The sequence below is a fragment of the Pocillopora verrucosa genome, chromosome 11 (assembly GCF_036669915.1).
Source record: "Pocillopora verrucosa isolate sample1 chromosome 11, ASM3666991v2, whole genome shotgun sequence".
Lineage (NCBI taxonomy): Eukaryota > Metazoa > Cnidaria > Anthozoa > Scleractinia > Pocilloporidae > Pocillopora > Pocillopora verrucosa.
The window spans coordinates 5,779,106-5,805,226 of record NC_089322.1 but is presented as its reverse complement, the minus strand read 5'-3'; the positions used below and the strand labels follow the sequence as shown (position 1 = coordinate 5,805,226).

The 26,121-nt window shown below is 38.2% G+C and overlaps 3 protein-coding genes across 4 annotated transcripts; all 3 read left to right on the top strand.

The window, feature by feature from the left end:
• The first annotated feature begins 1,714 nt into the window (after positions 1 to 1,714).
• Positions 1,715 to 3,286, top strand: LOC131795307 (uncharacterized). Its single transcript, XM_059112882.2, has 2 exons — positions 1,715 to 1,826; positions 2,615 to 3,286. The coding sequence occupies exons 1-2, from the start codon at positions 1,766 to 1,768 to the stop codon at positions 3,208 to 3,210; spliced, it is 657 nt and encodes a 218-aa protein (XP_058968865.2). The 5' UTR covers positions 1,715 to 1,765; the 3' UTR covers positions 3,211 to 3,286.
• Positions 3,287 to 5,885: 2,599 nt separating this feature from the next.
• On the top strand, positions 5,886 to 25,600 carry LOC131777680 (octapeptide-repeat protein T2-like). Of its 2 annotated transcripts, none has more exons than XM_066174131.1 (4): positions 5,886 to 6,149; positions 23,736 to 23,753; positions 24,334 to 24,672; positions 25,284 to 25,599. In XM_066174131.1, exons 3-4 carry the CDS (start codon positions 24,348 to 24,350, stop codon positions 25,439 to 25,441), a joined length of 483 nt encoding a protein of 160 aa, XP_066030228.1. In that variant the 5' UTR covers positions 5,886 to 6,149; positions 23,736 to 23,753; positions 24,334 to 24,347; the 3' UTR covers positions 25,442 to 25,599. The 2 variants fall into 2 exon arrangements, with proteins under 2 accessions (XP_066030228.1, XP_066030227.1); XM_066174130.1 differs by lacking the exon at positions 5,886 to 6,149 and adding an exon at positions 8,204 to 8,279 and having other exon boundaries at positions 23,696 to 23,753; positions 25,284 to 25,600.
• On the top strand, positions 9,461 to 15,362 carry LOC136284257 (uncharacterized). Its single transcript, XM_066174129.1, has 4 exons — positions 9,461 to 9,592; positions 9,863 to 12,556; positions 12,703 to 12,773; positions 13,466 to 15,362. The coding sequence occupies exons 2-4, from the start codon at positions 9,889 to 9,891 to the stop codon at positions 13,865 to 13,867; spliced, it is 3,141 nt and encodes a 1,046-aa protein (XP_066030226.1). The 5' UTR covers positions 9,461 to 9,592; positions 9,863 to 9,888; the 3' UTR covers positions 13,868 to 15,362.
• Positions 25,601 to 26,121: the final 521 nt, after the last annotated feature.

The window sequence follows — 26,121 nt, the reverse complement described above, 5'->3', positions numbered from 1 at the left end:
GGGTGGAGAAACGAGCGTCCTTCTGCGCTAGAGATGACGACCAGCTCACAGGCTCTACGGACCGCGAGTGATTATTTTCCTTGATTCTCTTTGTTTTCTTTTGTCTGAAATTTTTTTTAAGTTATAAGGGAGGAGATTCTAAAAACTCGTATCACATGTGAGTCAAGGACTTCAGCGTGAGGTCTTGAACGAGTAAGGCAAGCTGAATAAACGAGAACGTCTGCACCACATTGGTATTAAATGCTACCTTTTTCCTATTCGAAAAGTTCACTTATTAAAGCATAGGCGCCCTGTTGGTCCTGAATCGCCCCGTCTTTATTACATTGGAGGAATATAAGAAAAAAAGCAACCTTATTTGTGCGCTTCTGCGTACCATCCTCACTTCTTCAAATACATTTTCCACAAGCTACGCTACCTAAATCACTCGAATTTGAAAACGTAGAGTTCTATTTATTACCCGACCTGCTGTCTATAACCACACCAATATCCAGATTCATTGTTTTCCCAGAACGGAGCCTTTTAAGAATGCTGACATCACCAGACTTTGTGCGGGGCGGGGTGCCCTGTTTAAGGGGGAAGTAGAATAAGGCCAACATTATACGCTTGCCTCAGGAAGTAGTAAAGCATTTTTGCCGTCGATGAACAACCTCTTTTCCAGCGAGATCAGAAATTTTTTGTGTCATTTCATAGAGGACACAAGCTCCTTTCACGATGTTGCATCTGGATCCCTTTGTAGTCCCTTTGTGATTTAAATGTGTGAACATTGGAGTGAAAGGAACGGAGAAGTGCTTTCCTCTAGCACTGTTTATATTAATTGCACCGTCCTGTTCAGTCGGTGAACGAAATCCTTATGGTCGACCATTCGAATAAACACGTCTGAGCAGTTGACATCTCAAAGCTGCCTTTTGTTATTAGCTAAATTAGCAAGGTAGTTGTCTGTAGTTGGTCTTATTGGGTCAAGAAAAAAAATTCATGTGGAGGATTTAACTAAGTTTTCAATTAGCGTCCTTTAAATTAAGCAAGATCAATATTTGTGACACAAAAGCAAAGAAGACAATAGATCGAGATCTATAGATTTTAATTTATTATGTTCAAACCTATAGTGATCATTTGTATCATTTTGTAATTGATCTAAGGTATAAGAAAATGCTCTTCTGGACGAACAAAGATCCAGCTTGGAACAAATTCCAAATCATTTATTTAGTTTTATTTCAACACATGCGATTCTGAAAAACACTGCCGATGGCTCCAAGGAACCACCATTTGATTAAAATCAACTTTAAACATTCATTTAGGAATTTTTTCCCGTTTTTAGGAAAAAAACCGTTGAAAACAGATATTCGTTTGATTAACTTCACACGTCATTAGCAGGTGGAAAGAAATCACCGGGGCTTTTTGTGTTCCTGCTTCCGCGAGCCAAGGGAAACGAACATTCCTGGGTACGAAGTTGTCAAGACTTTTATCTTTGACACCATTGGATTCTGCCCTAAAATTCTAGGTACTCCTTTGTATTTTTTTCTGCCCAAAAATGAAAAATATGTGTTTTTTCTAAACTTCTTGGAGCCTTTGCTGAGAGAATGTTTACTCATATCCAATATGACAGTTGTGTTAACAAATTCATAATGTATTTGATTTTCTTATTAAATCGTGACGAATGAATCAGATTCCGTGCAAACATTTACCCAACGCTGATTATTTTTCAAAGACTACTCAAATTTTCATTGCATTTGCTGAGAGGAAATCACAAAGCTTCCATTGAACAAAGATGAGTTCGTTTTCTTTCAAACAGGTTCTTATCGTTTTCTTCTGCTACAAGATATTACCAGGTACGATTTTTGAAGTTCATTTTATTTTTAAGTGCATCTCCTTTCATTCTTTCTACAAAACGACGTAGTCACTTTCCTGACCCGCGGTAAAATGCTACAAACAGGGCTTCAGACAGAGTCAATTCTCTTGAGAGACAAGATAGTTTTTTTCCTCCTTTGCAAAACGGTTAGTTGCTTACTTCAAAAATTCTACTCTAATTCATGCCAAACTATTTCGCTTAATTTAATTTGAAATTCAAGAAAATATTTGTAAGAAACTTTTAATGGATTGAATTTTCGAAACAAAAATCACAATACTCGCTAACATGCCTTTTTAGTAAGCTCCAAGCGTATATCAGCCAGAATGGTACCCAGCATCCATGGCAAGTTGGCATTGACACACTGGTACAACTCCACATGCAGAAAATTAACCCTAAGTTTGATATATCCAGGGCAAATAAAACTGATACATTGACCGACGTTTGAGATATTGGATTTTAAAGTCAGAGTTATGAGTCAAAAATATATCAGCTGCTGTTAAAGTAGTTCTCCCTGAATTTCTCAGATTTAGCACGCCTTCCTGGATGGGTCATGGCATCACTGTAATGTTACCCCAGCTCTCTCCAGTCTGAAGTCTATTAAATTATTTTTTCTGGTCCCAGAAAAATGCAAAACTCGAAAGAATCTTCGATTTTCCAACCAAATCTGCTCTGCGACTTGTTTACTATTTACCTCGGCGGAAAAAAATCTTCCCCATGTAGTTTATTAAAACATTCATTGAAACTAACATTTTCCCTTCTTTTCTTTAGGAGAGGCCACATGGCACAAATTAAATTTTGGTCCTCCCGCTTGCTTTGAGGCCAGAAATAATCGTCCAGGTTACGTCACTTACCGAGGCTCGCAAGGCATTCTGGTTGGTGCCTTGAAGCTTGTGCACAGGTCAGGCCACGTGCGATGCGTCTCGGATGTCGCTTTCAACAGTCGCTGGGGTTGCCATGATTACAGTTCTCTCAAGGCGAGCCCACTGAATGTGGTTATCACTGATAAGCAGAACAACCTGATCTTTCCGCTGCCGCAGTTTATCAAAAATGCAGCAGGTTTATGGTACGACATGCCAGTGGTAAATGACTTGCACTCTGACGAGCTCGTGTTCTCCAACTTCGATTTCCCGTTGTATCTCCAGCCACATATGGAGCTCCGCGTTTGGTACGGCGAAGATCTGAAGAATTGGTATGACGGAGATAACCAGGGAAGGGTGTGTGTGGACGTGTTTGGTTACGTCATTGGAGACATTGGAGGCGGTCAAGGAGGGTCTTCGGGAGGAGGAGGGAACTCGCGAGCGCAGGTCCTGTTGAAAGATCTGAGAGAGAGCCTGGGGCACGTTATGCAGAACAACTGGAAGTAAGCAGAATGAGCTCGACAAAGATACGCAAAGTGATATCATACGTCGTGCGAACCTTTGCTTTAGATGCTGATTTGAAATAAACAGCAACTTTAACTTTACTTATGTTTGACTGAAATTTTCTATCTTCACTGAAACAATACTCTTTCCATCACAGAAATCGTTACTCGATATTTTGAACCTGCCTACGTGTGTAGTACTTACCTTTAGAGCAAACTCTATTACTTTTTCTTAATGACCGGAAAGTCACCCATTCTTAATTTTAGTCGCTTTTCTTAATCACAGTGTTACCTCAGGAAAACCAAAATTACCACAGGAACACCAGAACCACCACAGGAACACCAGAACCACCACAGGTATACCCAAGAGCCAGCCATGTTTTGACTATAGCCACATAAACTGAATCGAACACACAAAGTCAATGTTCACCGGAAATAAAAAAAAACAAACAAAAACAAAAACACTTCATTTCGTTGTTTGACTTCATTCGCATTTCTTTAATTTTCTTTTTGTCTTTCTTACAAATTGTTTACTTATTGATTTTTTTTTGTGGGCGTGTCTATACCTCCTCGCCTCGATGTGGCTAAATTGTTAAAAACGAGAGTGAAACGATGGAGTGTTTATTTTTTCTTATTACGGCGTTTACCTCAATACTTCAACTTCATGCACTCGACCCATTTCTCCACGCTCTTGTTCAAACCTGTCGATCCCCAAGAGACTCCTTACCAGTTCCCTTACCTGTCCTTATATCTGTAGCGTTGCAGTTGTGTCTTCCGTTGTAGTTATGTCCTCACACCTAATAACCAATAGAATGCGGTTTTATTTCTTCCAATCAAAGTGCGTTGTGAACGTGTCTTCTGCGTGTCACTTCCCAACTAGGGGAGGGATGCAATGCAAAATTGTGAGACTATCGTTAAGTTTTCCGCGCTCGAAGGTTGAGAATTTTATGGGCTATTCTTGTTTCATGGGCTTATCCTTGATGCCTTTTGGGACACTTCGGATTGTTGAAAGATTAATATTCTTGTTGCGTTTTTAAGCGCGAAGTATCAGTGAAATTTTCTTCGATACGTTGGAAAGGTTAGGAAGACGAGAATTTGACGTAGCTTCCCTTATTGGTTTGGAGTGTGCTGGTGATCGAAGTTGTGCTTTTTTGTCGGAACTACTAAAGGAAGGTAAGGTTTCGGTTGCATTTTATGTTAGTATTTTGTTAAATTCAAATATTACAACCATTCTTCAAAGATCACGTTCAAGTTTTGGGCTTAATACTGTAGATTTCATGTGACAGCATGGCGAAGCGTGCGAGTAACTACTAACTTGGATTCATTGAATCCTTCAGTGTCGAGGGCTGATTTTTATATTTTGCGTGGGACATGTAAAACTAGATGTTACATAATTGAAAAACAGGGCAGATCTCGGTGTTTCAATGCCCAAAAATGTGTGATTTTCTCCATCTCATTGTGCCTACAATGATGGCTATTATGGATACAGTGGAAGACATGTATTCATTGTAAATGTATGGGACTACGCAAAAATTCAACCTCTGGTATGGTTGATGTCAAATATCACATATCCTGGGAGGTTAACTCACAAACTGCTAACTCGTATGATGAAGATCTGGTCTCTTTCATAAAGGATAGGGTGCTGTCTCCCAATGCTCTCCAACAAGTAACAGTTGGGTTACAATATATTAAATCACTCTCTTTGCTCACCCAGAAGGGACAGAATTGCAGCAAAATTACTCTTCACTTAATAATTAGTGCTTTGCTATTTAAATCAGTGGCTGACATATGCCACTTTCTTTATTTTGATCAATTTAGAGTAAAGTCCCCTGTACCAAATTATAAGGAATATGATAACAATATGTATGTTATATGTTACCACATTATCCATACTTTTTCAGCTATGTTTCACAAACATTAAAATGAAATAAACACTAATTCATGCAGAAATGAATACTTAATTCAATACAGACTATTGCCTACTATTAGCAATTATTGCTCCTACATGTGTTAGCAAGAACTTGGTCTTGTTGGCATTCATTGTGAGCATTTGGCGATCTGTATATTAGTGGAGAAACTCTCTGCAACTATCTTTGCTAAGAAAATACCAATCCTTTCACCCTTACTAAATATCATTCATACAGGCATGGATGAGAACCAGCAGCAAAGCAAAGAAAACAAAAGTGCTGATGAGGTGGTAAGCTCTATTCTAAACATTTTCTTGGCGAATTATGCACTAGTTATAAAAAGGTATATGTTGTGCTTAATTTTTGTCCTTGGTATAAACATCATTTTCCTTTGGTTTTGTTAATGATATGAATGAAAAATGTATTTTGTGTAAAGAAAGATAAAATTTAGCTCCTAGCCTAAGTTATGATGAGATGATGTGTCACTATCAATTTGGCCTCTATTAAAAGTAAAAGAATTAAACTAAGGATAAAACTAAACCACAGCATACCTATACTAAACCCTCAGCCTATTTGTATCAATATTACTATTTTTTCTGGTGTTCACCCAATAGATTCAATCCACTCACAGACAAATATGGCACCTGTGCATTTTACTATTACTCTTAGGCTAAGGCACTCGTAGAAAGCAATATTTCACAAAACAACAACATTATGTATGCAAGGTTTAAATTTTCAGACCTTTACTGCTTGTTTTTATGATTGGTTCCAGTATTTTCTTGCACAAAGAGTTCTGGTTGAATGTACCAGTCACCATGTTTTTTGGTATGGTGGTTTACAGTAATTGTTGTATGAAGTAACCTTCACCAATATTAATTTTGTGAACTTGTCACTGACAAAGAGCTAGTTCATGATTAGACATTGATCGTTTCATTAATTGCCATGCTCTACATTTATCATTGAAGTACTGATTAACTCCTTTGCCATCAGTAATTGCATTAAAGATACTGTGTTAGAAATCACAGCACTGTACCCCAAAATCTAATGTCGTCCTCAGCACAATCTCATTTTTTGAGCAAGGCAAAAGTAAAAATCAAACAAGACCACACAGACATCATCACAGAGACAACATTGCTATGTATAATGTTTATATAGTTAGTTACATAAAAGGTACTCTATTCATTAATTCAGTGTCAATACTCACCCTCGTAGCAGCTATAATTTTTAGCCAACTTGGGAAATAGTGGCCTAAAATGGACCCTTTTGGACATCTGAACTTTTAAATTTCCAGGGGAAGGTTCCCCAGACTTTGCCATCCAAGTGGGAATAAATGGCTGTCACACTGTCATTTTGGTCCCTCCCAGCTGCTCAAACGTTGTCCCTCCTTTCCACAATCTTACCAAAGCCCCCATATGTGTAGTAATAAAAACATTGAAGTGAAGTGTGCTATCTCAGCAAGAGGTGATAATCATGCACACTTTTAAGTGAGTCATCATAGCAGATGTTTGGTGAGGTATTGCATTCTGTGCTCAAAATCTAGTTCATGTAGACCTGGGAAAAAAGAATGGGGTGTAGCAGCCATTCATGTTGTTTAATTGCTCTAAGCTCTAATTCGATACTACTGTTCATTTGGCTATCTTTCTTGCCAATACTGTTTCGTTATTTGAGTTTTCTTGAAGACACTTCCCATTGAGAAGAAGCATTATATGTGTTTACAAATTAGAAGTAAAGAAAAGTGAAAAAAAAATAGGAGAGTGACAGGATGGTATCAAAGACAGTGGTACAATTTTTTTTTGCAGGGGGGTCATTTTTTTATTTTTGAATCAGAGTTTTAGCCTAAGTATGTCTAAGTTTCTACACTTGTTGTTTAGTCTTGTGACTTCTTGCTTTAAGAAGTGAGGTAAAATTGTTTGAATTTGTTTTTTTCATTACAGCCACTTGAGTCTGTAAATGGAAAGAAAACACTGAAAAATGACGGTAGGGAATACATTGCTTGCACTATAAAGTATTGAAAGTAATTTGCAACTCTCCATATTTGTTATTTGTAATTGACATGCTTTGCACAGGTGTTGTGGGGTTAGTGGAGAAGTTAACTGTATTTCAAAAATTAAATCACTTTAAATTGCAGTGAAAGCTATTACTTTTATAGTTATAAAAGTATCAAAGGTAACTTCTCTGAGAACCTTCTCCAGTGTCTGTGATATAGAAGTGTCCACTAAATATAGGTTCATTTATTAAGAAATGTGGGAAGAATAGTATGCAACTGATAATACAAGTAAGGACTGGAAAAGAATATTTATTCCTTGCTAATAATCTCAGAACAGCTGTGTGGAGCTGGAAATTAACAGTGCTGGAATACAACAGTAAATCCTGCTGATAAACTGAGAACAGCTGTGTGGGGCTGGAAATTAACAGTGCTGGAATACAATAGTTAACTCCTGCTGAGAAACTGAGAACAGCTGAGAGGGGCTGGAAAATAACAGTGCTGGAATACAACAGTTATCCACGACTGAAATTCAGAAACAGGAAACTTTTAAATACTTTTGTGCAACAATATACTGAGCATGCAGTAATATCTTCCATTGCCTCAATTCCAGTTACTTGTAGAAAGGTCATCTCTGAACCATTAAATAGGATCTGTTTTACCGGTTATGGAAGAAAAAATCTTAACCCTTTAACCCCTAAAAGTGACCAGCTTCTAATTTCTCCTTACAATATCTCCCCTGAATCAAACATTGAGTTCATGAGAATAAAGGAAATGACCAACAATTTATAAATCTCTTGATTTTTATAAAAACTCTCTTTGTCAGGGCTTCAGGAAATGTATAGAGAACAGTATGGAGAATATGCATAATGATGTTAGGGTGTAAAGGGTTAATCAATAAATGTATGTTAAAGGTAGCAATCTTCTATAACTATTACTTATTCACAAATACTATATTTTATTTAGCAGATTGTAGCTTCAATGGATGCCAGAAATATTTTTATGAAAAACTGGCAGATGCAGTTTTGTATTGTACTCCAGGATATACATCTTTCCCAAAAGATGGTATTTCTTCAGAGAAGAATGAAAACTTAAATGCTTTCTTTAATCAGTATAAAAGACGATTTTTTGAACGACGTAGCCTGAAAAGACCAGTCTACACACTAAAACTTGACCAAGAAGGTAAGATTGTCCGTGACAAAAATGGCATCCTTGTTGTTTTGGTCAACAGTTATGTTCAAGGAGAGCTTAAGACTACAAAGCAACTTCTCTACAGAGAGGCTGTAGATGGTGTATTAAGCAGTTTACACTACATTAAAGGTGTCCTTGGAGAGGATACTTGCCTCCCTGGAGGGGTGAATGCCTTGAGTAGGCTATTCAATCAAAAATATGTATTTAAGGGTATTTTCAACCTTATTAGGGCCTTCTTGGCTCGATGCTCAACATGTCAGGTCAACAACCCCTTGCCAATGCGAGTGCTTCCCCCTCCTGTCCCCATTAGATCTTTTTGCCCCCATTCCAGACTACAGTGTGACCTTATTGACATGGCCCCAAAGAAGCACCGTAGTTTTATGCAGAATAATTGTTGGAGCTACCGTTACATTCTAACAGTCAAGTGCTGTTTCTCGAAGTTTTGTTGGCTGTTCCCGTTAAAAACAAAGTCTGCAGAAGAAGTGTATGCCGTTCTGAAGGCCTTGTTCATCAAGGAAGGGTCACCTACTGTAATTCAGTCAGATAATGGTGGTGAATTCATTGGAGAGGTAGTGCAAAAACTTTGCAAAGAATTTGAAGTTTGCATGGTTCATGGTAGGCCACACCACCCACAGTCTCAAGGCCAGATAGAAAATCTCAACAAGCAAGTCAAAAGGTTACTTGCAAGGTTTTTACAACAGTTGCCTAGAGATCTTCAGGCCAATGTCTGGCCTTTACTACTCTCTGCTATTGCAGACCTTTTGAATTGCAAGTGGCACAGCACAATTAATGATGTGCCTTTTCGAATATATAAGAACCGTGAGCCTTCCTGCTTGGTGGACTACATCATCCCAGATGATAGTATGTGGACAGAAAGTATTGAAGATGGTTGCCTTGAGGATTATGAATTTTCATCAGAAGATTTCATTGAACTTGAGAGACATGGGGAAAGCACTTCCATGGATAAATCTAAATTAGAAGAGATAACAGAGGCCATCCTGCAAATTTCTTCTGAGACCATATTATTGTCCTCATTGGGTGTTTCAGCTAAGCAGCTGTCAGCAGCTGTTAAGAAGATAGTGCAAGGAAATTCACATTCTCCACCTTCTCACAGTCACAACAACATCCCACTTCAATCAGTGGATTCAGAGGCAGAATTCCAGGTAGAGAGCATCACCAAATACCTCTTCAACTTGAGTGAAGAATACAAATCTAAGATGGTGGATGTGCTTGAAGCAACAGAACACACCATTCAAAAGAATCACAAACGGGCTCTTAAGAGGGCTAAAGAGCGGGAATTTAAGGTGGGAGACAAAGTTCTCTTCCAAAATCCACGTTCAGAAGGATTGCATTTTTCAAAGCCAGATCCCTTTCAGCCCTTGAATGTTCTGGGGGTCATCAAAGAGGTGCGTCCTGGAGGAATGTTCAAGGTGGAGATAGAATGTGGAGAGCAACTGGTAGTTAAATCCATTTTTGGTGGCCAGATGGTTTTGTTCAAGGAAAAGCAGTGTGAACTTCCCCTTTGTGAAACACCCCCAAGTTATCTTTGCTGAATATGCACAATTTCATTTCAGAGTTTGGCCTAACTGTGCGTAAGGAGATGTATAATCGAAGTCTAAGGTTGAGGAAAGTGGCTCACCATAGAAGTATTGATGATTTATTGAAGAGTTATTGTCAGGTTCTGGATTATGGACTCCTTGCCATGGTATCGTCGTTTTCTGACAGAGAGGAAGATGAAGCTGTGTTTCACCAGAAGTTTGTAACTGGCCTTCAAACTTTACAGGCTTTGGGTTTTCAGTACTTTCTCTATGGTACAATCTTTTGGGAGAGAGACAGAAAGCAAAACCTGGGAAAGTCAATTCTAAGTCATCTCACCAGTTACGAGGAGCACTCTGACTGCTTGTTGTGCGTTGGAGAGCAAAAAGAAACTCCATGCTTTCATCCCTGCTGCCAGAATCTTGTGCTTCAGATGGCTGTTAACTGTGGGCTCTTCTGTGTAACAATAGATGGTTGCATTGTACCATCTGATGATAGTATAATGAAAACATCTCAGACAGCTCCAAAGGAAACCCCTCTGTTAAGTAGCCATACAACTGAGGCTAGTACTTCATGCCATGATAAAGACAGTATCAAAAGACCTAGCACCCAAGTCGGTGTTGATGAGCCAGTGTTCAATAAGGATGATCTGCTTGACCATACAAATGATGTAAATGTTGATGTTGGATCCAACAGATGCAGTACACCCCAAGGAAGTCTGAAAACCCATGAAGTCACCCTTGGTGAGCCATCCACATCATTGCTGTTCATGCCAGGAAGCAATCAAGGAATGCTATGGAAGCCAGCTGAGTTGAAGGACAAGTGTCAGCAACATCTAGAGAACATTGATCCTTATTGCAGTGAACTGGCCAAGTTTGTAATGCCCTTGAAGGGCTTTCTTGCAGCCATAAATCCTTCTCAAGATAATGCCACAGAAAGAAGTAACTTGAGGTACTTTTTAAAGATTATTGACAAGCATGCAAATAAAGATGTACAGAGCCAAGTGCGCCTAAGTAGCAACAATGGCAGTCAGGAGTGTATGCAAGTTCAAGGGTACAGCTCATTCTGTGGACTTTGTGCAATGAACAATGCAATAGGTTGTTCCAGGAAAGGACCTACTATGTTCAATTTGTTTGACCTAGATTTGGCAGCAGACATCATTTGGTTAAAACAGGTTTGTGAAGTTGGCTGTGGATTTTCTGTACCTTTAGAGCCTATGCGGGGTCTTGATGGTGACTACAGTATTTTAGCAATGGAGGAGGCAGCAATTAGGAAGAACTGTACATTTCAAAGACTAGATTTACCCTTGAGGGCACTTGTGGATGGTGCTGCAATTAATTCCCTTGACACCAGCAGTCTCCAGGAATTTTATTCCCTTCTTCTGGGATTGTTCCAGGCAGATGAGAGACCATCACTCATTGTGAGGACAAAGGAATATCACTTTGTTACTCTGCTCTTTAAAGCAGATGCAATTGTACTTCTTGATAGTCGCAGGACATCTGCTCTTCCACTGTCCCTTAAAGATGGCCTAGGTTACATTCAGAGAGAAGCATATCAGAACCCAGATTTTGCTGCTGTAAACCTTCAAGGGCCTGGAACTTATGGCAATCCTGTGAGAGTGAATGACTTGCCAGAAGTTAAGCTGCACACAAATTTTCATTGCACACTGGATGAGGTGTGGGATTTAAGCAGTACTATAAGTGATGATACCATCATTGCCACACTCCATGGACAAGTCAAAGCAAAAGATGTTCGTACCCTCAAGCCAGGTAACCAAATAAATGATGTTGTGATCAACTACATTGGTCCATTCTTAATGAGTCAGAAAAAGGATGTGTATGTGGCAAGCACCTTTTGGCTAAATCACAGCAGCCAAGAGCTGGGTGTTAAGGAAATGCTTAGGTGTGATTTTCACAAGTATGAAAAGTTTGTATTTCCTGTTCATTGCCCTGGTCACTGGTGGTGTGTCTTAATAGACAGGCCAATGAAGTTGTATGGGGAATTTGACTCCCTTTGTAAAGATCGAAGGAGTGATTATGTTTTTCAGGTCTTGTGCAGGGAATTCAAAACTGCAAATATTGATATTTCTTCATTTCGAAGGTTAAGTCAGGAGGAAAGAGAAAAGTTGCCTTCTCAAGGACAGAATGTTTTTGACTGTGGTGTCTTTGTGTTGGGTTTTATCAGTGCATTTGTCAACAACTTGGAAATGAATTTCAGCTTAAGGGATATGCCATTCCTGCGGAATTCATTTGCGAAAATTATCATGAATGGGCAACCAGTATGTGACATTAAAAATTGTCCCAGTACCCAAGAAAGTTGTCATCCAGCTTGTGAAGAAGGTGGCCATGGAAGTGTCCTTGGGCTAGTTGGTTGCTCTACCATTGAAACTATGAGATGTAGGGGTCAAGAGAATATTTGCAGTGACAAAGAATCTGGAGTAAGTGGTACAGGACTTATACATTGTGCTGGTGAAAACAGCAGTGCAAGAATAGGTGAAGATGGAATTAAGAAATGCAGAACAGGAGTGAGTCCATTTAGTCCTGACAAAACCATGGAAGAGGTTTCTGTTGGTTTTGGTGTTGCTTTTCCTGGTAAGTATGAATTAGGGGATTTTGAGAAGGATTATGAAGATATGGAAGATGATCCATTTGTTGTCCCCCCTCCTCTTCTGCCATTAGACATTCAACTACGGGACAAAGACACAGAGTTGTCAAATGAAAACAATATTCAAGGTAATTAATATGTTGACCATTTTCACTCTTTGTCTCTTTGTTTTTGTAATATGAATTTTTTGCTATATTGTTCCATAATTATTCATCTCTATAAACCTTGTTTTTTTGTTATATGCTAAAGAAAGCATTGTTGTGCCTTTTTACAGCCAGTGAACCAGATGATGAAGATTTGGTCTTGTATGAGCTCCTCAAGCCTCCTTATGATGCTTCTCACGAGGTATGCAGAATTTGTGAGTGATCTGTGGTTTTCTTCTGCTTGGGTTTTCTCTTACATTATTATTATTATTATTATTATTATTATTATTATTATTATCATCATCATCATCGTCATTATCATTATTATTTTTTTTACTGCTGTTGTTGTTGTTGTTGTTGTATACTATGCAGAGATGTTCTTGTAACATGCCCAGTAGTTTAGGGGAATATCATTATTATTATTACTATTATTATAATCATTTTATATTATGCAGAGATGTTCTTGTTAACATGTCAAGTAGTTTAGGGGAATATCATTATTGTTCTTATTATTAAATTATTATTATTATTATTATTATTTTAGTACTATTACTTTTGTGTTTTGTTTCCCTTTGATGACTAGTTTTGGATGTTTTTTATTGCCTTGTGTCTGCAATGAATTTTAAGTTAAATTATTATAAATACATCTAATGATTAATAGTCCTTTAATTGCTAAATTTGTTTGTTGGGTTAACATAATGATGCGGTTGTTTTCATTGTCCCTTGAGTTAATTTATAGCATATCATCATTAACATACTGATACTTGGTAAGTGGTACTTACCCGATGAAATTAAGCCAAATGTGCATTTTAGTACGAATTTGGTGAAGACAGTCTTTCACAAGCCAAGTGTCATTAGATTTTCTTTCCTAATGGAGACTGATTTTCTTCACAGCTTCCAACCCTACAGATGCTCTATTCTAAAGAAGAAAGGAAGGTATTCCAAGGCCTTAACCCCATCACTGAGCAATATCTTTTCAAACTAAGGAAGGAGAAAGGGATAAATGTTCCAAGAGGGTGTTACCATGCAGTGATGACAACAGAAGAAATGGTAGATTTTGATTACTGGAGGCAGGTAAGGAAGGGGAAGTCGAGACAAAGATTTTTCCATTACAGGTGGGATAGAGCCTTCGAAGTTTGGACCAAGGAGAACACAGAAGAGTTGATAGATGTGGCAAGTATCTTAGAGCGAGTTGATAGTGATGGATGGGTCTTATTGAACATCACAGAACAGTATCACTATGAAATGTGGAGAGACTGGAAATGGAGGCAACTTGAGGAGAAAGACCTTTTGTAATTTTAAATAAAATCAATAAGGCAAGCTATTTGGCACAGTGTAATACTAATAATTAACCCTTTAGCTACCATGTGTGACCAAGACAGAATTTCTCTTTACACTATCAATACAATATCAAGCAGACAAGTGATGAGAATGAAGAAAATTATTGATAAGGGGATTATTAGTTGATCCAATACCAAATTCTCAAAACTAACATCACAAGAACTATATGGCAGACAGTAAGGAGAAATACTAATGAGATCTTGGGAGTTTAAGGGTTAAACACTTAATGGGTCATGTGTTCATTCTAACAGTTTCAATTGGGTTTTGAAGCATGCTTAATTCAAGTCATATCCAAAATTCCCTTGCTCCACATTGTGAATTGTACTTAGACATGGCCAGAGAACATCAACAGAGAATGTGACCTCTTAAGCATGTTCGCATCAGACCTATGAATTTGTCCACAAAACTTCCTTTGGAATTGTTGAGTTCCAGAGTTTCACATCTAGTGCATTTCCAGAGCAGTAGAATTTAAAAAAATTGACACAAACATTTAAATTGCAAAGAATTTATTTAAAACCTTTATGTTTACAGCAACCCACATAAAAAGAAATCTTACCAACAATTATGAATGAATTAGTGAATAAAATAGCCTTGACTCCTCAATCTGGTGTCAACTGCTTTATTTTATTCAAAAGTATATAAGGGTAAATTGGAGAGTTACTTAATGTGATCTGTGAAATAATATTGAATAATTAGAGCCAAACAGTTGCAAGTAAGTAGGAAGGTAGAATGGATTTATGGTATATTAGTGCACTATGGTCCACTTTAAATTTCACAAATTCCAAAAAAACTATTTCACCTGAAGTTATTTGCTTGAATTATTTGTAGTGAAGATGTTTATTTCCATAGAAGTGTTGCATGTTCAAGTACAACTGGAGCAGTTTTTTTTTTTAACTATCCATTTGTGTTCGTTAAATGAGCAATTTCAGCTTGAATTTTTAGTTAGATTAATTATGGATTGCACATGTTGTGTGCACAAGTGTTTATTTGTTGCAAACACTTACAGTGTATCCTATTTATCAAGAGAATTTTGTCAACAAAGGACATCAGCAGGAAAAAGGTAACCAAAATTTGTATGAAACATTAAAAAAGGAACAACTAGCGTGATTTTACTTAACCCATGAAACAGTATGTAAACAAACCTGTATGACACCAGCGGCATGTTTGATTGTTGGATCACCCCCATGTTGTGTGTGGAAAACATGACATAAGCCAAAAATTTTTGTAACGCATAGTAGTCTATGATCAATTTCATTGGTTGGAGAAAATCACTCTATGTTCATCTACAATATCTTGTCGAGAAATAAATTATGACAGAGCTTTGCCTTAGCATGAGCATGAATGATATTGCTCAATTGTCTTCTTTAGTGAGGCATGTAATTGATGAGGAGAAAGTAATACCTGTTTATATTGTCATCTGTTAAAAATTTGATTAAATCTGAATTACTTAGGGTTGGTTTTCTTTATTTCCTCATATAGGCATCTTGCTTTTTGGGCAGATGTCTCTCTGGAATGAAATTTATTTTTTTCCATTTTCATCTTAATTGGAAAGGCCAAAAAATACAACAACAAAAACCACATCAAGTCTAATATTAAGGCGACAAAGTCTCTGTGAACCAGTTTAATTGCAGTATTACTCAGAGTGCTTTTCAATTGAGTACTGTGAAACCAAAACCAAAGTAACTGCAATGGCCACTCAGAAAAAGGGAAATATCACATGGAACCAATCAGGACTCAAAGTAAATACATGCAAATGGCCTGAAGTGCAGAAAAATGCGAGGAACAAAGTTATGATTGATTTTGGGTTTGCATCTGATTGGTTGAGAGGGTGGCGCAAGATTTCTGGGCCAATCACAGAGCATACTTGGGCAAAACCATCACAATCTTGGATTACTTTTGACACTCAATTGAAAATTGCTCTATCCAAAGCGGTTCCTTGCTTTTCTTTTGAGGCATATATTATGTCTCTCAAAGGGGACAGTGGGTTTAATTCACATTTGAAATCCAAATTCAAAGAATTTTTAGCACACTTAAACAAACGTGGGTGACACTGCCATAGGTTCAATTTTTCTAGGTTCAAAAAATTTTTAAAGTAGTCTTTTGAGTTTCGTTCAAGATTGCAATTGAAAATAGAGAGAACCCTCAAATTCTCACACACTGGTAGAACTTCCAGTGCAGAATCAACATTTTCTTGATTGAGGGTATGTACATTTCCTCCAATTTCTAGAACCCTAAGAACATAGGAAAAAATGTATGAATAAATTATTAACTTGCATTGAGATTATTGTCAAGTGATTACAACCCCCTGAAAGTAAATAGAGAAGATCTACGTTTTCTCGTGTTTGTGTCGTTCGTTTCGCTAAGACAGAGAATCATTCAAGGATTCAGAGTTATACCATTCCATATGATTTTAGGGACGAAGGTGATAGCACGCTCACAACACGCTTCCAATCGAAAACAAAAGAAACTGACTATAACGCTTGCTGAGCATGCTAAAACACAATTTGCTCATGCTTTTATTTCTTATAACACTCTACAAAAAATAAAGCTTGCGCCGTTGAACAGTGAAGCGCGAGCAGGCAAACACGCAAAGCGTGTTAACCTTCGAATACAAAAGCTAGCGTAATAGCGGGCACAGCATAGTAGCGTGTAACCCGGTGTGCAGCACGCATGTTAACTGAACCTAACGCTTAGTCATTACACAGTCAATGTACTCTCATTCTTACGGTAAAAACCGAACCTCCCATCGGTGTTTATATCGTAAAAAACAAAGTTGAAACATTTGGCCGCGAACGAGTTGCAAGGATTCAAGGCAGACACTTCAATTACTTTTTTTTTTATGTGGAGTGGTTACTTTTGATGATATTTGTAGTATGTTGAAGCACAAAATGTAACTCAGTGCCAGACGAATTGCGCCGATCGCGTAAACAACCAAACATGTGCAAGATATTCATAAAGCGCCATAACATATAGCCGGTAAAGGCCGAAACATTTGTGTAAAAGTTTATTCCATCGGATGACCAGAGCGATTTTTAGGGGATGATAAACAAAATCAACAGTAAGGAACAATTTTTTTTTCAACAACTCTTTGTTTCTGGGAGCACTACGACTCTCAAACGATTGTTTTCTCTTAATCACGCGCTCAGTCACGTGCCTGAAACTCGATTCAATCAATGCAGTAAACAATTTGCGAAACGGGAACTTATATAAGATTACGTGATGGTGTATAACTTTTGAAGGCGTTAAAATTCATTTGTCGTACCATTATTTACCATTGTTTACCATTATGTAAGCTTGCCCATCACAATGAAGTGCTATTGAGTTCAAGAGGAAAACATTTGGATGAACGGCAGAAAAATCTAGCTACGTTTTACTTTAGTGTGTCCTCCTGTGTTAACTTGCACGCTAAGCGTAACATCGATCACGCTTTTCAAACCGAAACAAAGACCAAGCGTGCTAACTTGACCAAAACGAAACAGTGTGTACTTATTGTTAAAAAATAATATATGCGCATATTAAACACGCTAAGCGTGTTGTGAGCGTGTTATCACCTTGTCCCTGAAATTATATGGCGGGTCACATTTGTCATTTGGAGGCAATTTAAAACTAGGAGTGCGGCTGTAGCCCTGTCGGCCACTTCCCCTCTGCGACGAAGATCTTGAATAAATCTCCTAAAAGAGACGTCTGCGATTTTTGAGATTTTCAAAAGAGACACGATGATTTTAAACCAGCCAAAACTTTTCTAAACAAAAAACAAACAAAAACAAAGCAGATACTACCCTTATAAATTAGCTTTGACAGAGCCTCAACAGAGCAAGGTTGCTGGCTCTTTCGCTGTGCGGGTACTTGTGGGGTTTTCACCATCCTGTGTATGTCATGCTTACGAGCTCAGATAGTCTAAAGAGAGCGTAAAGGCCATCTACGACTGTTACGTATTTTCTTACTTTTCGCGCGTATTTTTAGCCTTGACGCTTTGTTTGTCATCTAAAATTTCAACCCCTATCCAATCGGGATGATAGAAGCAAATAAGTTCAATTGTATACCTCAGATTCTCCAGACTTTGCCGGTTTGATGCCAAGACATTTAAAATGGCAGCCATGTGGCACGTACCTTGCAGCGATAACTCTTCGACGTTGGGTTGTCGAGCGAGGAGCTTTGCCACTTGTACAGATGTAACATTGTTACAGTCACTGATATCCAAATATTTCAAATCGTGACATGAAAGTGATTCCAACACCTAAAAAAAAGACAGACAACGCAATCAAAAGGCAGGGCCAAGATAGTTTATAAATTCGAGATTCGAATTATCTCAAGATGGTGTCACCTTGTGACCAGACGTTAATAAGGGGAGGAGGGAGGGGAAGATGTGATGTTCTATGCTATATTTCATGGCGAATAAGGTGGCCTGATCGAGAGACAAAAGAAACAAAAATAAACAAGATATAATAGAAGTAATCAAAGATTATGAGAGAGCGTTAGATGCCCCAAATTCAAATTACTTTTCATTTCATTCATATTCATGCCTGAAATTGACACATTTTAACGTCTGCTTTACTGCATTTGTGGCGTTCGCGTTGTTGATATCCGCGCTTTTGCTGTTATAAATAAGGATATTTAAGTCTAGCGTGAATTAATTTCCCGTGGAATTTCCTTGTTTTATTGCTAGCAAGTAGAGCGATTTTTATATGCTGCAACTGTTTCGACTGTGGTCTCGGGTCTGTTGCGTGACAGCTTCAATGTCCGTAAAATTTATATAACTTATATAATAACAGATAAGCTAACATATGGTTTGATGCTACTCTGGTTTACAGATTTAATGAGTGTAACCGAAGAAGTTACAATTCATAGACCTAACGTTTCGACACTCCTGTCTAGTTTGAATAGCCACAACGTTAAAGTTGCTCAAAAACCTTTTCAGACTTTGGGGCATATTTTCGCCAAACCCAAGGATCCTCACGATGGCGGTTTGCTTCCTGACGGCTATTTACACTTCATCAGAAAAAAAGGCCGCTAATTAGTGATCATATAAAACGACCTCTTGTTGCATCGTTTAGATCACCTTTGATGAAGGCACTAGACAGGAGTGTCGAAACGTTGGGTTTATGGATTCTAACGTCTTCGGTTACATTCATTAAATCTGTAAACCAGAGTAGCATCAAACCAAGTCTGTTTGTCCACTTGAACTTTAATATATTTTAACAGATAAGCTATTTACATTAAACTTCCATGATGCAAAACATTTTTCTTTTTACCGATAATATTCACAGTGTGGCAAAAACTTTTTTCGGTAGAATTATATATTTTTCTATGGGCAGTGTTCCAAGCTTGTTATATCTTAGTAACAAGATATATTAGAAGTAATCAAAGATTATTGGAAAGCGTTCAGACCACAGGCAACCGCAAACGAACGCAATAATAGGCTAAGCTCCAAAACTCCCGTTTGGTACTAACCTCATCGTTAACAGCTTGATTAAGGGCAGAAAGTCCCACCATTTCCAGACTGCATCTTTGGTGCAAAAATTCCTGGAGTAGTTTGGAGGATGTCAGTCGCTCGCAATAACCAAGGTTAATACCGATCAGTCCCATCGGAATGAATTCGCAGAGTTCTTCTCCACTTATATTCGTACAATAAATGTCCAGGCTTATCAGTCGGACCATATCCTTCAACGGTGCAAAGTTACTTACTTTGACACAGAATCTAAGGCTGAGAAATTTCACGTGGGTGATGTTAGACCATATGCCTTTGTTAGGAATGTAGGTCATCCTCCTCTCGAAACATCGGAAGTCAAGAAGCGTAAATGGCCTTTTAGTAGAAACCAAAATTTTGTAAAATGTTCTGCATGTTAAAGACACATTTACAAGATCCGAAGTTGAAAGAATGTTGAATAAAGCGAGAAGGCAAACGTGGGGCAAGCGGTCAATTGTCGACATCTTTACCTATAATGTTGAAACTTTGCCGATTAAACCTGTATTAGCGGTCGGAATGACTGTATGGCCGATTATTTAAGGTTGACTGCTTAGGTCAAGACAAAAGAAAAAAGCCCTTATGACCCCTTCAAGGTTGACCGCGGTGACCACTTGATAAAGGTAACACAAAGAATAATTAGAGGAAATCAAAACTTAATTCGACAGTTGACCGTTTTATAAAGGGTGACTGCCGCTTAAAAGGCATAGGTCGCACTTGGGCAAAGGTTCTATCTTGGGGAATTTTCAGTTTCGCTTTCAAGTAAGAGTTATCATAATTCAAATTCTGCGACCCACTTTTCCTTGAGTGACATAGCGTTAGGATTTATATCTTTTGAACGAAAAACAAATTAGCTAAATGCCGACACTTTTGCTGAAAAGGGTTTCCTGTAACCCAAGGCGAAATACCAGGATTGTGCGATACACTCCTGTACGCAAAGTATCCGATCAAAGCTGGCAAAATTCAAGACAACCTAATCAGAGAAACTCTGGTTTCAGTGACTGTTGAGGTATCAAAACCACTTCAAATATTTTTCGTCGTCAGGGGGTTTAAAATATACGTCTTCGGAATTCTGATTTCCTTTTAGCACATTAAGCTTACTTTAAACCGAAATTTTTGAGCTGATTAGTTTTTTCTTGCATGGGAAAATAACCGAGATTGCATCGGTCTTCTGTTACTCTTTCGATGATTGTGAATACCGGGACCCTTTGTCACTTCACTTCCTTTTTTTTACTCAACAAAGTTTCCAACCTCTTTTCATTGCCACACCAAAGCCCTACAGCATCTCTGATGTTTTTGCCGATTTTCCAATAAACTAGGAAAATTCCTGGATAAATTCCGAAATAGAAAAGTTAGGGTGCAATTTGGAAAAGTGTCTCCTGGACAGATTTTGACCGCAAAACTTTGCCAAGTGCGATCAATTCTCAGATGTGAGAAAAGTCTTTGTGCCGTTTGCCGACAAATAGTACTTCTTTGTTCTGCTAACTGAAAAACTCACTCGCGATCACGTATGGTCCATAATCTAAAACCAACTTCGCCGAACAACTGCTGTTCTGCTCGCCTGTTTTTTTTCAGGTAAGAAACATTTTCTATTTAACTTCTATGATCACGCAACGGTGATCGTACCCCATTATACGAAACCTAAAGGTTTTGTAGCTGGAAATCTCTCCCATGGAGAACTTTGTAACAGCCTGGAATACGATACATCGTATTACTACTTTTTTATGACAAAACGACTATTGCGAAAACAATTTAGTTCTAGAGGTTATTACTTTTATTCTTAAAATAAGAAAAATAATATTGTAGCTGACTAGTTAAATCGCGAACTTTTCAAAACTCATCCTTTGTTGAATACGGTAAAGAGTTTGATCGACGAAAGCACGGCAATCTAAGTTTCAGTTTATTACATTGTCCGCTGTTGTCATTAGCCGTTTGAATTTCCACGAGTATAAGCGTTGTTCGGGTATCCTCGCTGATGATATTTCAGATGATTTGCAGGATCCTTGAAAGAAATGAATCAGTGGTAAACAGTCATTCATTTAATGGGCTACAATCTCTGACAAAAGTCTTTGAAACACTTCGAATCCTTCCGGCTTCCTGCCCATTGCAATGTTGCCTAACACAATCTAAGTGAGACTCCATGTTAGTTTACCGCACTAACACCGCAAGGTACGAGGGGGAGGTTAGTCCTATCTTGAGAACTGTGTTCCAACACTTTTTCACAGATTGTGGATTCTCTTTCTCCGGATGCTTAAGGGCCTATTTACACTGTACGTCAGAGTTTCTCGCATGCGACAAGCTTACGACAGGCCAACTACAGACTTGTGTCGTGTGAATCAAACCAAAAACTCGCGATCGCTTACGACTTTCACATGCGACACAAAAAATGTCGTAGGCTTTGAAAACATTTTCTAAAACGCTGCGACAATCGTAACCGAATTCGACAGAAATTACTTAATATATTGTCACAGATTTCTAGGGGAAGGGGAGGAAGGCGAAGTTTTCTTGCGTCAAAATGTCGACAATACACAATCGAGCACAACTTTTTAAAATAGCCGTCATGAGGACCATTTTATGACGAATGCCAGACAAAATGGCATTTGAAATTGTACGCGATTTTTGCAGGGAGTAAATAAAATGTCGTGCGCGTGTAATTGGTCCTAGCCTGTCTTAAGGTTACTTCTCACCTTCAGAGACTGAAAAGATCGATTTTTCTTTTACTAGACTAAACTGAATTCAAACTTTCAACCTAACGTTTCCTTTAACAAAAATTCCGAAATCTTTAAAAGCACCCGAGTTATTAAGAAAAACGCATTTTCAAAAAAAAAGTTGATAAATCAGGAAGGTGTCATAATCTTGGACCCTGGGGAAATTTTCGCGGCAACCGCTCATGTTGAGGTTCGATTTTAATGTTATTTCCATATTTTGTTTACAGCGCGCATTTGACAAAATTCACACATGGAAAGCTCTTTGTTTATGGAAATATATTTGATTTCGTGAAAGCGACTGGTAATGGCGGAGCTCCACGTTGGCGTCCAGATTTCGATCTAAGAAGTCGCCGTCAAACTAAAATTGGTAAAATTTCCGCACAGCCCCATACTATTGTAAAGCAAATCTGTTCTCCCAATGGCAATCTATTGTTTTTGTTATTGTCTTCTCTATCCAAAAACTGAATGCATAATGTGCGGAAATTTTACCCCAAAATTTGCCATAAATGATGTTAAAACGAGGTTTCCTTTTCGTTACGCAAGTACCAGCCTTGTTACAAAGACATTAACAATTGCCTCGAATCGCAATTTTGAAAGCTGTATGTCGATTCGTTGTCTTGCTCCTCAGCACATTTTGCGGTTTTTCCATTTTTGCCGCGGGTTTTTTCTTTGCCCTTCGCAACTTTGCACATTAATGTGTCGTCCTCCTCAACGCTCCACTCAGCGATCGAGATAAGCAATAAAGAAACGTGCCTGCAATGAGTTACTTTTCTTGGTTAATCTTGATCATCGTCATTGACGCCAGGAGGTTCCGTTGTCCTATTGGTTTGCGGTTTCAGGAGGCAAGCGGATAATCACCTGGCGTGACGCGGTTGTTCGCGAACCTTTATGAACTAAAATCTCGCATTTGATTTTGGGAGGAGTACAACCACTTTGAGCGAATTTATGGGGTATACAGATTTGACCGATTTTCGTCAAATTTCGCCAAAACATCCTAGGAATAATGTCAAACAAAAGTGTCTTGGGAAGTTTTGATATTTGAAATATTTATCCCGTGGCTTCCATTTACGCAACACGACTTGCACATTTTTAGTTATTCCAACTTTAGATGCCAATATCTAGACAACCAATTAGAATATCAAAAAAGCCTATTACACTTTTGTTGACTGACGCCTTGTGAATAGGACTGTGCAGCCAATTAGTTCGTGCTGCAGCATCCCATACGCGATAAATTTAAAAATAGAAGACCCTTCGGTCGTTTCACGCCTTACCGGATCCTGACACTTCCTTAAAAGAAAAGTTGCTTGAAGTCTATTTTTATTGCAAACTGCATTTATGAAGCTTTCTTCTGATATATCGTTTGCTAGGATTGTAGTGAAACTGGTGCGCGAACGAATTTTTTCCCGAAGGACACCCGCGAAGGGAAGTAACCTTAAGCTTGTCGCATGCGATTAAGTCGTACCGTATATATCGGCCCTAAACACAAAAATTATACATGACTTTTATATATCGAAGTGAATACTCTGATACATCCTCTTATGTTTTTCTTTATATGCCTGGGAGCCGAGCAAACTGATAACTACCCATATTCTCTCGTTCTCTTTAAAATAGAATTGTTGATCAATTTTTGCTGAGTTGGCTACCATGGCCCGAGATGGAGGATCACGTGGTGAGATAAACTAATTTTCTTCTCTGCTGTCCTGAGAAGGTTTCCTATACTTTCAGAATAGAACAGAATTCTGGCTACCCTAACAACTCAACAGGAAATCGTCACTTTTAAATTAAATGTTCTAAGGGAGTCCTTGAAATTGCTTGGAGGTTTATCGCCTATCATGAATTAAAAGCAGTGAACAAGGCTGTAATGAATTACACACAACTCCAGATGAGGGTTTCTGGTGTAGTGAAGTACTGGTGCATTTTATCCCTGAGAAGCAATCAAACTACTGTTTTGTCACTTTTAACATTACTTAAAAATTAATAATCGATGACTTAGATGTCATGCATATCAAAGAATATTGGCACGGAAAGAGGTACTCTCTTTAATGGTTCATGTGCATATTCCAGGATGAGCTTTATTGTATCTCTAGTGTGAACATTGGTGGTGATATTTTTGACAAAGGCCATCATTGAACGGTCATGTTTACGGGTTTTGAAGGAAAGATTAAACCACAGAGGCCCAGGGCTAAACAGTTTCGTAAAATGTTGTTGTATATTGATATTACTGAGTGATACATTTCTTATGTTTGAAGAGCATGTCATTAACATGGACTGGCTTGAAAGGGAAATAGTTATGGAAGAGGAACTGGAAAGAGGAAGAGAAGAAAAAAGAAAAGGTGATGAGCAAACGAAAAGAGAGGAACAAATAAAGAGAGAAGAACAAAGAAAGAGAGAAGAACAAAGAAAGAGAGAAGAACGAAGAAAAAGAGAAAGGGAATGGAAAGCGCAACAGGAGAGGGTAAAAAGGTTAGGAAGAAAAAGAGAGAGACGTCAAGAGATGAGAGGCGCGGAGTTAGAGAGAGGAAGAGTGGGCGTAACGGCAAAAGAAAGGACCCGGGATGAAATTAACAGAGGAAGAGATAAGAGAAGAGGTAAGTGTAAAACCAAGCATTAAGCAAGTGTTGACTGACTGTAAAAGGTCCCATTTCAGTGGCATGTCTAACAAGTCGCTTGGGGCTTCTTTCCAAGTGACCCTTAAATGATAAGATTACACACAGCACACGATTGTAGTGAATGTGTAGATGAAGTGTTGTGTTTAATCATATCTATCTCGCTCAAATATCTAGAGGAAACACTTTGGTTGAAGGAGACAAATCTTACAGTTTTAATTTGATAGCTATGGCAACATCAAAATCTTGTGAAAGATAGGAGGAGAAAGCATTGTAGGAACGGTCAAAATTCTGGTACAGGTATTTCATGAAGACGAATAATAAATGTATACACGACTGTTGGTGTGTCTGGTGCCAAAAGATTCCCTTTTGTCTAACCCTGACCCAAAAGGTTTTATCGTTTGAGTCTAAGGTGAGGCCAGATGATGCTCACCTGAGGCAGGACTTTTAATTGGGACTCTGTGTTTTTTCCGGCTCTACTCAGAGAGGTTAAAGTTACAGGACATTTTTCTGGAAAACTTCCCTTCCCTCTTATTTGGACTGCAACAACATTGTGCTTGTCTGTAATTTTCTCATTTATATTTTTATTCCAGTTCGGTGTCACAAGTGTCGAGGGTTTGGCCACGTACGTGCCGAATGCCCAACGAGACGCGGCCCGGTTGTGCCCCACCAAGATCAAGATCAAGGAAAAGAAGTGATAGTTAATAATTATCATTTTCACGCCTCTCTTGACAATGTAAGATTTCACTAATAAGTTTAGTCAGTTATCTTACATTGCCAAGAGGTTTATTTTATACTTTAATACTAATATTCAATTAATTAAAAACGTACACGTGATTTATCAGTATTATAAATTTAATGTATATTGTTTCTTTTTTTATTTTTACGTGATCGAAAGACATTAAATATTTGGAAGAGAAACTTAAAACTTGTCCTTTGCTTACATAGATTTTTCTTTTGTTACGCCCTACTAAGTGACTCTTGATGTCATGTCAAGTTCTCCATTGGTTCCACAAGTAAACAGACACCATGCACTAAACCCTTTAATTATTCTGTTACGGTGAATAGTACCCGTGGGCCTCTTCGTAGATGTTCACTTTGCTTATAACGCAAAGATAAATCAATAGTTTGCCGTCAATGTATGCACATGCATCTGTGTATACAGAGACTTCTGGGGAAATTTCTCATTGCCTGAAAACATTTTTAACGCTAAACTGACTTAAATTCCAAGGGTGTGAGGAATATGCAGACCCTTTTAAACAATCAGAACATCACAGTGGTAAAACATAACACCAAAACTTGCAGACTGATAAACTGATATTTTATAGGGAAGGCTACATTCTCTTTTCCAGCAAAATAATCTCCTCAGACTCAGTGATATTTGTCGAATAATCCCCAGGCTTTGTGCAGGGGATTCTACAGTGTACCGGC